Here is a 12,356-nt window from a genome sequence, read left to right as displayed (position 1 = left end):
CAAAAAAACTGTGCAAGCCAAAGTACATTGTTATATATAGACATTAGGACTACACTATATATATACTGATACTGCAATATGTCTCTAACCAATCACGGAATGTTTCACAGGGTGCACTGAGTATCTTGACCAATCACAGATGTCTGTGAGGGTGTCTGGACGAATCACCATCTTTATATGAATCAACAAAAGTAAATAATTAGAGTAAAAATGATGCAGGTCTGTCTTTCTACCATGTTCACTGTTTGTACTGGAAGATCTATTACAGTCACAGTATGCAGCAGTTTAATTGCAATATGGGTATTTTGTCTGAAGTGTTTAGCTCTAATCAGAATATTGAACGCCTGCCTTAATTAAATCCAACACCCCCCTTGTCCCCCCAAAAAAGTCACTGTTTCCACTGCTGGAATGATAATTAGAACTATTTGGGGATCATTAATCTTGGTGAATTTTGTACTTTCTTTCTGACTTTCAAATATTGCAATTTTGAGTAAGTGCTTTCTTTTACAGTCCCCTTAGTTCTAGATATTAACCAGGAGGGTGTGAGGTACAAACTCCAAAGTACTAGATAATTATTTTGGGTAACAGGATGGTAGGTTCAGAGAAATTACACTGAAATGACAGGTTCTAGCTGTTAAAGTGATCAAGGATGTAGTAAATCAGTAGTGTATCATTGTTATTTGGAATAACAAGGTTGTAAATACAAATGTACACCAAATATCAATTTTAATGTCACATGTTTAAGCAAGAAAGTAAATGGTAAACATTTCCAAGTACTGGGTAAGTTGATGGCACAAAATACAAAGATTTCTGAAGTCTTTCTGAAGTAAACAGCTCAAAATCAGTTTTGTGTATAGATAATAAACATATACATACATATAAATATATATAAATAATTATGTAGCACTTTGGAGTTTGTACCTCACACTCACCTGGTTAATATCTAGAGCTTAAGGGACTGTAAAAGAAAGCCCTACCCAATTTTTAATATTGTGAAAACTTAAAATATCTTAATGTGACTTTTTCTCCAATATTGTTCAGCTCTAATAATAGCTGACACTGTAAACAATGTAGAATTACACACAGCACTGCTTCAGATCTCTGGATATTTCAGCTCTGTCATATTAGGGCGCACAGTCATAATTATAGATGTACAATGATAACAGAATCATATCAATACCAGCAGATAACTACATCAGACAGATATTTAAATTTGACCAATATTTCAAACTGATATTTGATAATGTACTTATTGAAGAGCAGAATGTTTAGGTGATGAGTTACTGCATTTTATCCATTTTACTGTGTAAAATCTACAGAAGTCTACAGACATACGTTATGTTCTGTAATGTTAATCCAGGTTGATTTAGTCTCAATTTCTATTTTTTTAATAAATGTTTGTATCAACATTGGCATTTCTAATATCTGTGCATCGCTAGTCATAATAATTAGTACTACTGAGTCTGACTGAAACATCTGCCCAATTTCCAGTCACATTTCAGTTTGAAGTGAAACAATGTATAATTCAATGATTACAATGGAAAGTCATTCATAACGGTCTGACGTTCTAGAGAAACTTAGTGAGTCAGAATTGTTAACAGTGGTGGTGACAGGAACCAGATATCCACCTCTAAAAGCTCTCTCACTGAAGGTTATTACATGGAATGATTGTGAATGCACTGCCTGATGCCTGATACATTGTTTTACGGTAGTTTTGAGAAGGTTTTGGCCTACTCCCCAAAGAAGGTTCACTGCTGGTTTTGGATAGTAAGTGAAGTGGCTATAATTGTGTTGTAGACATTGCGACCCCTGGTGCCTATCACCACCACTGCAAAGAAAAAGTCTCTACAATGAACCATTGTAAAGAAATGACTTTGTTTACATCTTTTTTTGAAGGAAAAAAAGGTGTAATTCCCCTTTTAATTCAGTTTACAGTCACACTGAGGTGGTGCCAAAACGGCAGCGTAGCCACTCACTCAGCGCAGACAAACTCAAATTTACAGACGCAGAATATAGTGTGAACTACAGCAGGTTTGGTTTTGACAGCGTTGCTGCTTGGTTGTTGATTTCTGAACAGGGCTCTGAGGAAAAACTATTGTTTCTAGGAATCAATGAAAGTGAAAAGCCACCAATTAGCATAAGTGAGTTGGTGGCTGCTAGTTTCCTGTCACTGTTAGCCAGAGTAGCATGTTTGTTCAGACTATTCCTTTGAAACATGACGAAAGTAAAGGAACAAAAGGAAACATTTTCAATATTACTTCACACACCACGGAGCTGTGACAGCACGACAGAACACAAACACAAAGAACAGAAAACCAAAGGTGCAACGCCTGATTTAAAAGTGCCGGGTGCAAAACCACACAAACCGTTTCTTTAGCGAGACGCTAACTGTGCACATCTAGGAGTAAAAACACAGAGATACAATCAACCTGATCTGCAGAAAACTTTCCAGTGCTTATTTCCACTACAACAGAAATATGAAAAAAGAAGAAATGAAAAAGTGCAAAATTTAGGCATTTGTAGTTTTACAGCATGTACAAAAAAGAGGCTCCTATATTTCTCAGAGTTCTGAATACATACAGCTCTACAGGGAGTAATTCATTATACATCGGCCCTATACTGTACATGTGTCTATCAGTTGTCTAAAGCTGTGAAATGTCTTTGTTTTTTCTCCTTCTTTTCTCCTAGTAAGTGCGCGTCAATGCAGCATTGTGGTGCTGTAATGCTTTCCGTGTCCACTAGAGGGCGAGGCTGCTCTCTCACTGCTCTCCTCTTCGCTCTGCTCGTTCAGAAAGCTTTGGAAAGTCTGTGCTCGAGGAATGAGTGTCATTTTGGTGCTCGTGCCTGGAGGAGAGAAAGTGAAGTCATTAGAAAGGCCATTACGGCACAGACTAGAACAAGAAAATGCTAAATATCTCAGGACTAAGTAACTTCGCCATCAAAATCTACCAACCAGCTGCAAAAACTGCTACAACCATTACACTTTATACTAAGACACTTATTCTGAGAAACAGTTTGGCAAAAAATCAAACTTATCCGAATGTAGATGATCAGCTAAAACATACTTGCTGTTTGTTTCCTTTGTTTTAGCACAGAAGCTACAAGGCTAATGTAGCTAACAAGTTTGTGTGGCCTACACCAATTAGCATGGTGCTAACTGCGTACCTGAATCATCACACACTGTGTCATATTGTTCAGTGTTGTCTAATAGACTTCACACTGTATGACACTGTTATGTGTACATGGACTACAGTACATTAGCATAGCTAAAACAGTAGTTATTAATTAATTATGAAAATGATTTAATGCCCATTGCTGGCTACTATCTTCCATCCTTTGTTGGCAACATTAGCATGTATGGTTGAGCTGTTTCTTTAGGATTAACAACTGAACAGTAAGCTTATAGTTTAAGGATTTCATTTATTTCCAATTTATTTCCAATTTCCAAAAAAAAAGTACATTATGCACTGACTGGTCAGAGTGTTAAACTGCTCAACACTGAACCAAGGTCAGCTCTCTTAGAATAACACTGACCCACACTTAAGTCAGCTCACACACAGTCAGGGCTGTGTGGATGTGTGTTCTTACATTTTCTGGACAAAAAAAAACCCCAAAAAAACAAAAGCTCAAAAGCTTTTTTAAAGTCAAGAGTAGAGACGGGTGTAGGACTAGTCTATAATAATGTATAGATACTTACATAAATATAATCATAGTATGGGGCATGTTATCATATATGGATACTAACATATATATATATATATATATATATATATATATATATATATATATATATATAAATGGGACATATTACATATTTTGACATAAATATATATATATATATGGGACATCTTATTAAATATACATAAGATACTTACAGTCATATGCAAAAGTTTGGGCGCCCCTGGTCAAATTACATCTTTTGTTGTTCAAACTTTTGCGTAAGTCTGTTTACTTTAAAGGATTAAAGTAAGGTTGGAAAATGGTCAAGTAAAAATGAATTATGACTGTTTGTGGTACCAAAAACAGCACACGTACAAAAACATAAACATTATAAGTGAAGCTCAAGGGAATTACAATAAAAGAAAATGAAAGATATGGGCCCTTTTACAGCCCACTGAAACAAGCAGAGATATTGTATGGATTCCATTACCACATCTGTATTTGTAAGTAGAAGAGGAGATATTTGTTATTGTAGTGCTCAGTCTGGTTTGTGAAAAGAAAAAAATCATGACATAATTAATTGTGCGTTTAGACATATTTCTGAACGATAAGCTGAACCCAGTCATTTCTTTAAATACAGAAGTAGCAAAACCCAGCTCATACGCGATCATTTTAATGGATAGATTAAGGTCATTTTCATAGAAAAACTAAAGGAGAAATTAAGGTCATTTTCATAAAGAAACTGAAGGTGAAATGACAATAAATAAATAAATAAATGACATTTAAGCAACACACAAATTTGAATTAATACAGTATTAATAATGCTTAATAAGAGTGAAGTCCTACATATGAGAATGTTTAAAAAACAAATGTGGGGAAACAAAAAATCAGGAAAGGGAAACTGTTTCTACAGTCATGTGCGAAAGTTTGGGCACCGCCGGTCACTTTCCACGTGTTGTTGATTTTCTAAGTGAAAATAAGTTACACACCCTCTACAGGGAACACACTTCTGCACATTCTAATGCACAATTACTGTTTATTTACTGAATTTAATGTGTTGTGAAAAAAATAAAACATAAAATGTGGCCTGTTCTAAAGTTATAGCACATTTTATATTTTATATAAAGATAAAATCTAACTTTTTTGTATTTATTTTTACACATAAAAATCATATATATTTATCTGCAACTAAATTGTTTTTCTACTCTTGAAAACAGCGAGTCCAAACTTTTAATCTTTTCAGTTACTTCATATATACAGTAAAAAACACTCTGTTATTCGCAGTTTGATGATGCAGCTTTTTAGTGCAAATACAAAGACAAAGAACGAAAAAAGAGAAAGATAATCGTTTTCCAATTCATCATTAGTTTGTTTGACATGAGAGTAGGACTTCATAGCTCTGCTGTCGGACCGTGAAAGACCAGTTTAATAGACATTATTAAACAGCTGCTGAATAACAGAGCTGATCTGAGAGACAACAAATAAAATCATTAACTAAAGCCGTAAACAGGCTCATCTGTCACTCACACACACTCAGTCCCTCCTGAAAAATGACTGATCTCTCTCAGCCTCATCATTACAGCACAAGGTCACACCATCTTATCTTACACACCAGCTGCCACGTACGAGAGAGGGAGAAGAAAGAGAAAGTAAAGTAAGGAAGGTACAGAAATGAGCAATATGCCTACAACACTAGGCAAGCCCTAATTCTATTTAATATATATTATATATGTATTTTACATATAATATAATACAGACCGACCCTAAAATTCTGTGCAGGCAAGGGTGAACCGTGAATATTCGGCCTTCAGTTCAGGCCGTAAATATCAAAACTCGGTCAAAATGAGAGAAAAACAACTTTATGATAATGCTAATTTCTCCTAGCATCCCTATGGGATTCTAGTAGTATGTTAGCACTAAGCTAACAGTAATAAACATTTTTGGCCATTTTAGATTAAACAGACGTTTGAAGCTTGTTGAAAGACATTGACATGAAAAAGTTTTCTGATTTCCGTCACTCCTGAAGTTGCCAGTTCTCACTGCCACTCACTGGCTGTACACATAAAGCCAGTAATATGACACAGTTGCAAAAGAGAATAGGAAAATAAGAATAAATCACATAGTGAAGACATTTGATAAAGAAGGGATACCTGGAGCATACGGATGGAAAGAAAGACACCTACAGCTACCTGGCTTGCTATTTTTTATCATTCATCACTCGATGTACCAAAAATCATTGGGCCTCATTCACCAATGCCTTCCTAAGTTTTTTTCTTAAATGTGTTCTTTAGAAAAAGTCAGATTCATGACGTGTTCTTAAATGGCAGAATTGTTCGCCACTGTGCTCTTGAGTGTGTACATTCTGTTCTTGCCCAAGACTAAATCCCAAATAAGAAACCAAGTGAATGTCAGAATCTTTGTGAAAACTGTAAGTGGGTTTTAAGGAGAAATTTCTTCTTAAGAACAGTGAATGAGGCCCAATGTCTCTTTAATGCAAGTCAGCTCCCAACGGTCACCTAAAAAGGCCAGCTCTTTGCAAACGGCTCATCACTAGCTCAAATCAATAAAGATGCAGACAGGTACAAACTAAGTACTCCCTCCAATTAACAAAGATTTGATTGTTCCTTAAGTGTTTATTTTACTTGTAAAGCATCTTAAGCCAGGACCACTTAGAAAAGAATGGCTGAGTGCCCATTCTTGTTCAAAACATCAAAGTGTTCTTGTTTTTCGTTGTTCGAGACATAACCCCTTAAAAAAAAGGCTGTTCAATGTGAGACCTTGTTGCTTTTCGAAAAAGCCTTGCCTCCTGTTAAGGAGATTGTTGGATTAAATCCAGCATAGTCTCACACCTAAATAGAGTGAACACAAAAGTGGGGTGCTAGTTTTTAAAATACAGAGGCCTCTACTTAAAACTAAGTCAAACCCCCTGTTTCCTGCTGCATAACCCCTCCTGTAATCTCTCATTATGGATGTAGCAATATTCATATTTATTAACAAGCTCGAGATTTTTGAGAGGATCCAGCGACATTTGGGGTCAAAATTTATGTTGGACAGAATGTATCCAGTCTAACATTTTTGCTCACCACAGGAGCAATTTTCAAAAATGGCATCCACTTTTCCTACAGAGGAAAAAAAACGTATAGACCCAGAGTTCCTCATATGGACGTCAGCTACTTTAAAAACACTAAAACAGACCTCTATGTTTATAATAAATGTAAAAAAAAAACAAAAAAAAAGATTTTGAACCAACAAGCTTCTGACCCTGATACGCAGCTCATACCTTTAAACTATTCAGCCTCATGACCAACTTTTGTGTTTGGACATTTGATTTCCTAGCTTTCCACTGGAGACACAAAAATATAAACCTTTTAAGCAACTTATAAACACTTGATTTCAAAGCACCTCAGTCGTTTTAGGTGACCTGGGGTTTCATTTGACTTTCTTTTTTAAATGGACCAAACTCTAACTTTAAAGGGACAGCAAATGACCTCAGTGTTTTTGTGTTTAGATAGACTTTAAAGGGAACTAAGTTCTCTTTTAGGTTCTCATTGATGAGATCTCAACATCGTCGTTACCCACTGACTGTACAGCTGTGTATTTAGTGAGCCTCGAGGATCTTCAGTCAAAAAGAAAGTTTCGCTATGGACACATGCAAAAAATGAAACTAACAACTACTGCTACCTTCACGTGATCCACACAGAACACAACCACAAAGCAAATACTGTACTATATTGGTGTAGATGTTAAATGAGTAAAAATGTATGCTGCTTCATTAAGCAAAATGAACAAGACCAGCTCTAAGGTTTCGACCAGCATTCTCACCGATTTGCTCAGTGAAGTGGTTTATCACAGTATGCATTACTGATTAGGGATGTATCAATACTGATACTGGTATGGGGTATGAGTCAGATTCAGGGCTTATTTACTCATACTCGCAAATAATGCACCAATACTAACATCTGATGCACCTAATACTATGATGTAAGCTTAGTGTGCGCTGCTGCACTAATGAACAAACTACTCAGTGAACGAGAGTCTGCTCACAAAGTGAGGTGTCGCTGCCGCCGCAGCAGTCAGACACAAAGTTGTGGTCACTTTTAACGTCCTGCCATGGCATATTTCCACAGTAAAAAACACAGTCACAACCATTTCCCTAATTCGGGTGGAGACATGTAAGCTAACAAAACGGAGGCGAAAAAGTCCAAGGTCTTTGGTAACTGTAAATTGCAAGATCTAAACGTTAATCTGTTGATTTTTTAAATTGTTTTTGTAAAATAGGCTGTAGAGAGGTCATATCATTATACTGAAGTACATCACAACCTGGTTTTAGTTTCAGGGCACAGTGTGGCACAAGTAAGCAAAGCTAAATCGGTACTCAGGTTTGCAGCGTGTTGTTTGGAATAAAACAGCTTTACTGGAAATTGTCCATAGGCAGAGGTGACTGTTTCATATAATAGTCTAATCAAACATATTGTGTGATTCACCAAAGAAAAAGATCTATAAAATCTTACAGTCTATGTCTGGCTTTAGCGGACATTCAACATTCTATTTATTTTATATATATTTATCATATATTTTTTCATGAAGTTAACATTTCTTCTGAACCTTTTTGCCTGTAGTGCAGTTCTAAACAGAGTGCTGCTGTAATGTATCTGATAATTGAGGGGATGATTAAAGTGAGGAGCTGAAACGAGTCTGTGTACAGACTGGGAGATTAGTGCGGTCTAATGAAGACTGCTCACAATTTACACAAACACAAACCACAGAAATAGGATCTCTCTCTGTAACCCTTACAGCTATAACTGTAGCTTTACAATGAAGATGAGGGCGGGGATTGCTGCAGAACCCATGACACAATATCACATGTGACTCTATTGTATTATTTAAAGACTTAGCACTGCAATGCTTAGCACTGCAATATAATGTCTAATGAAGTTTACACCACATCACTTTAGTTTTTTATTAAAGTCACACAGAACTGTGAAGTACATAAATCAACAAAAGATGAACGTAATGTTATCAGTCTTGCCAATGTCTTTTATTGGCATTGGCGTATCAAGGGTGGGATAAATCCCCAGTGCCTGGTGTGCAGGACGAGCATGTTCTACACTATTCTATTTACTGGCTCATTATTACTTCATTAATAGCAACGTGGTTTAATCAGAAAGAAACAACACCATCTTAAGGATCAAGACAGTAATCTATTGGTAATTTAAAATGGCCTGAAATTTTGGCCAAAAAAAACCTTTTATATATATTTTGACACTTTATAAAACCAAGTGATCAAAATGTAAGACTTTATAAATCATCTTAATGGAAATAAAAATGAGAAGTAGTATTTTAAAAAATTAATTTAAAAATTAATTTTCTTTTATCACTGCATAAGCACGTTTTCATAATTAAATAATAAAAACAGTGATACTCTGTCCTCCATGTATCAATACTATTTTTAATCCCAACATATTGTGATACCAATATTATATTATTTTTTCTCCTGCTCACAGTATTTATGTAAGTGCATAAACTGCATTGTTTGTTACAGAATGAATTATATTTATATTCTGACAGGTTCGAGTTTGCAACACCAAAAAATGACAAAAACATGGCAAAAATGTAAAGGATGGCTTTTCTTTCTACTTAAAGTAGAATATCAAGTTTACTGCAATACTATTTTTGTCTCATCATGTAACACAGGTGAGGAGGAGGCAGGACACAAGTGCATGACTGGCGCTTTATTTAAAGGGTTTTTCCAAAAAACATGGTCTTCAGTACAAGCAGGGGTCAAAACATATGAAGGCAGAATATTCCACAGCATGATGAACATCACAAAAACAGAAACAGACAAAACAGGCAAAAACTAGAAGAAGGAATCCAAAAACAGACAGCTGGTAAAAACTTGATTAGAAAACTAAAATATAAATAAAGAAGGCTTGGAAACACTTAAAAACTATGGCAAGAAAGCTAAACACAAACAAACAGGCATAACTATGGAGATGCACAGGTGGAAACAATGATGACAGGGCAAGACCAATCCTGGATAGACTAGTCCAACTAAAGATTCCCAAGACACACAATACCTTGAGAAAGTACAGCTGTATCCAAAAGTTTTGTTGATTTTCCAAGTGAAATAAAATACGTGCCATAACTTTCACACAAGCCACGTGTATGTTAAATTCAGCAAATAAACAGTAATTGTGTATTAAAATGTGTGCTCTCTATAAGGGACGTATTAACTTACTTTCACTTAGAAAATCAACAACGCATGTGATTAGACCTAGGGCATGCAAACTTTTGCACATGACTGTGTAATATAGTACGGCTGCCCCATTTTCTCACTGTTTAAAGTGATAAAGTGTGTAGAAAGTGCACAGATCGTATATCAGCAGAAACAGGGCACTTTCATTATCTTCTACATCTGCACCGTCCATCTTCGACAAAGCATGAGTCAGCAAAATCCTCTCCACTGATTACTAATTCATTTACTGGTGGCTAATCCAGCATCCGTTTTTGGTTCAGACGGTCATCAGTAATCTGTGGAACGTTCTACCACACGTATTGTTTATGCATTATTAGTGTCTGTTCATATACGAATGAAGTTAAGATGAAACACAGAGTCAGAACTGTAGCTCTAATCACTGTAGCCTGTCGTCAGTATTAATGAGCAGCTCTGACACAATGAAAAGTGGGCTTCATTAATGTACGCCGCTGTAGAGGAGCTGATGGAACTGCTTTAGTCCTCCGTTTCTTCATTCTTTGTGCAGTTCATAGGACACTACACTGTTCAGTATGGCTATAATGGCACCTTCACTGTATTACACAGCTAGATTTTTTCCCACTCACTCAAAAACCAAGTGTGCCAACTTGCCCCTCGCTACTTTTCCTTGGTAGCATCCAAGTACTTGCTATATTAACAATTTTTGGCATTTTATATATAATTATATATAATTCAGTGTTCCAGGAATTCAGTGAATAAGAATTTATTAAATGATAAGTAATATACTATAATTATCGTTTTGCATAGACTTTTTGTCATCTGTATCTGTCTTGAAATTCTCTCCACTTTTATCTCCACTTTTGAAATATGATGAATTTTGGAAGTTAATTTAATTAGAACTTAATTCTTCATGTTCTATCATGTGCTACAGCATTTTCAGTCGTGTTAGAATCATCTACAACTTTTTTTTATAGCTAGTAATTTACTACTTATTTGAATATTTTTGTATTTATCTGCAACCAAATTGGTTTTATTCCACTGAAAACTGTGATTGCACTTGTGAACAGCACTGTAAAGGCCACTGCACAATGGACACATTATGCCAGAAAGATACAGTGCTATGCTACATAGAATATGTTCCAGTGAGAGCTCCAAGAAAATGTCAGTTTCAAGTTCATTTTTACACTCTACTCCTAAAAATGTAAATATTTAAACATAGACAATGTACCTCCTGCCTCAATATATACAGAGTTCTTCACATATTCATATTAACATATCATCATGATAGGCATCATGATTCACTTTCACTTTCACTGACAGTTTTTCATGAATCAATTTCTTATTGGTTACTCTGATACGCCTCTAACTGCAGTGAGTGACAGTAACAGTGAGTATAACACTGTAACACTAGTCAGTAACAGTGACTGTTTTTGTATAGATCTATTTCTCATTGGTTACTCTGATACGCCTCTAACAGCAGTCACTGATGGTCCCAGTGAGTCTAACAGTAACACTGTAATGCTTACTAGTCAGTGAAAGTTTTTTTTTATAAATCTATTTCTCATTGCTTTTGCAGTAAAAACAACTGTTTTTTATTGGTCTAACTCTCATTTGTTACTATGATAGGCCTATTACAGTAAGTATCAGCCATTATTGTTTAATCTAAATGCTTCTGTCTTTGTTCTGCTTTCTTTATATTTAATATGGTATATTAAATGTAAGATCTTATAATTTATTCATAACCCTCTTTTTTGTGTTATTGTTTTGCTATCCGGTGTCAAACATGGCAGGATGGGATCCCCTTTTGAGTCTTGGTTCCTCTCAATGTTTCATCCTCTTACTCTTAGGGAGACTTTCTTGCCTCTGTCACCCTGGGCAACACTCATTTTCTGTGTTCCTGTATACCTGGATTTTCCGTAAAGCTGCTTTGTAGCAACCCTCATTGTAAAAAGAACTATATACATAATTTTGAATCATGTTTGGAATCTGTCCACTATCAATACGAGGCGAAAATAAGACTAGGCTGAGGTAACATACCATTAGCACTTGTCTGTTCGTCTAAGAGGCTAACTCTCTTTCTCTGTAGATTTCAGTTTCATCTATTGGGGATTTCTGTTGTCTTGATATGACATTCATTTAACGCAGTAAAGGTAAACTGCTGAGTGGTGCGCTATAGTGTACTGAGAAACTGAACAGTGCCCAGAGTCGCCAAGCGTCGCCATGTGTCATGCCAATGCTGAATATCAATGCCGGTATGTGCATCTTCATAAAAAAAAAAAAACAATAGTTTTGAATTTGAATTGAGTTTGAGGTATCTCTAAGACTATCCTGATTGGTATATTCATTCATACTACCTTTTTTTTTTTTCAAAAACATGCACATTTTCCAAAAAAAGTACTCCAGAAACTATCCAGTTTCTTCAACTTTGGGCTCACGATAACGTGAATTTTGATTCGTAGGCATGGCTAAGTGTCACGAATAG

The 12,356-nt window shown here is 35.7% G+C and overlaps 1 protein-coding gene across 1 annotated transcript in view; it reads right to left on the bottom strand.

Annotated features, from left to right (window-relative positions):
- Positions 1-2,698: 2,698 nt before the first annotated feature.
- dok6 (docking protein 6) overlaps positions 2,699-12,356 on the bottom strand; it is a 104,668-nt gene continuing 95,010 nt past the window's right edge. Inside the window, exon 8 of the mRNA XM_036558940.1 lies at positions 2,699-2,844. Within this exon, the coding sequence (XP_036414833.1) occupies positions 2,699-2,844 (146 nt within the window). The remainder of the gene's footprint in view (positions 2,845-12,356) is intronic.

This window comes from Colossoma macropomum, unplaced genomic scaffold, assembly GCF_904425465.1.
Source record: "Colossoma macropomum unplaced genomic scaffold, Colossoma_macropomum, whole genome shotgun sequence".
NCBI lineage: Eukaryota > Metazoa > Chordata > Actinopteri > Characiformes > Serrasalmidae > Colossoma > Colossoma macropomum.
The sequence above is the reverse complement of the archived record's forward strand: the minus strand, read 5'-3'. Positions and strand labels throughout refer to the sequence as shown.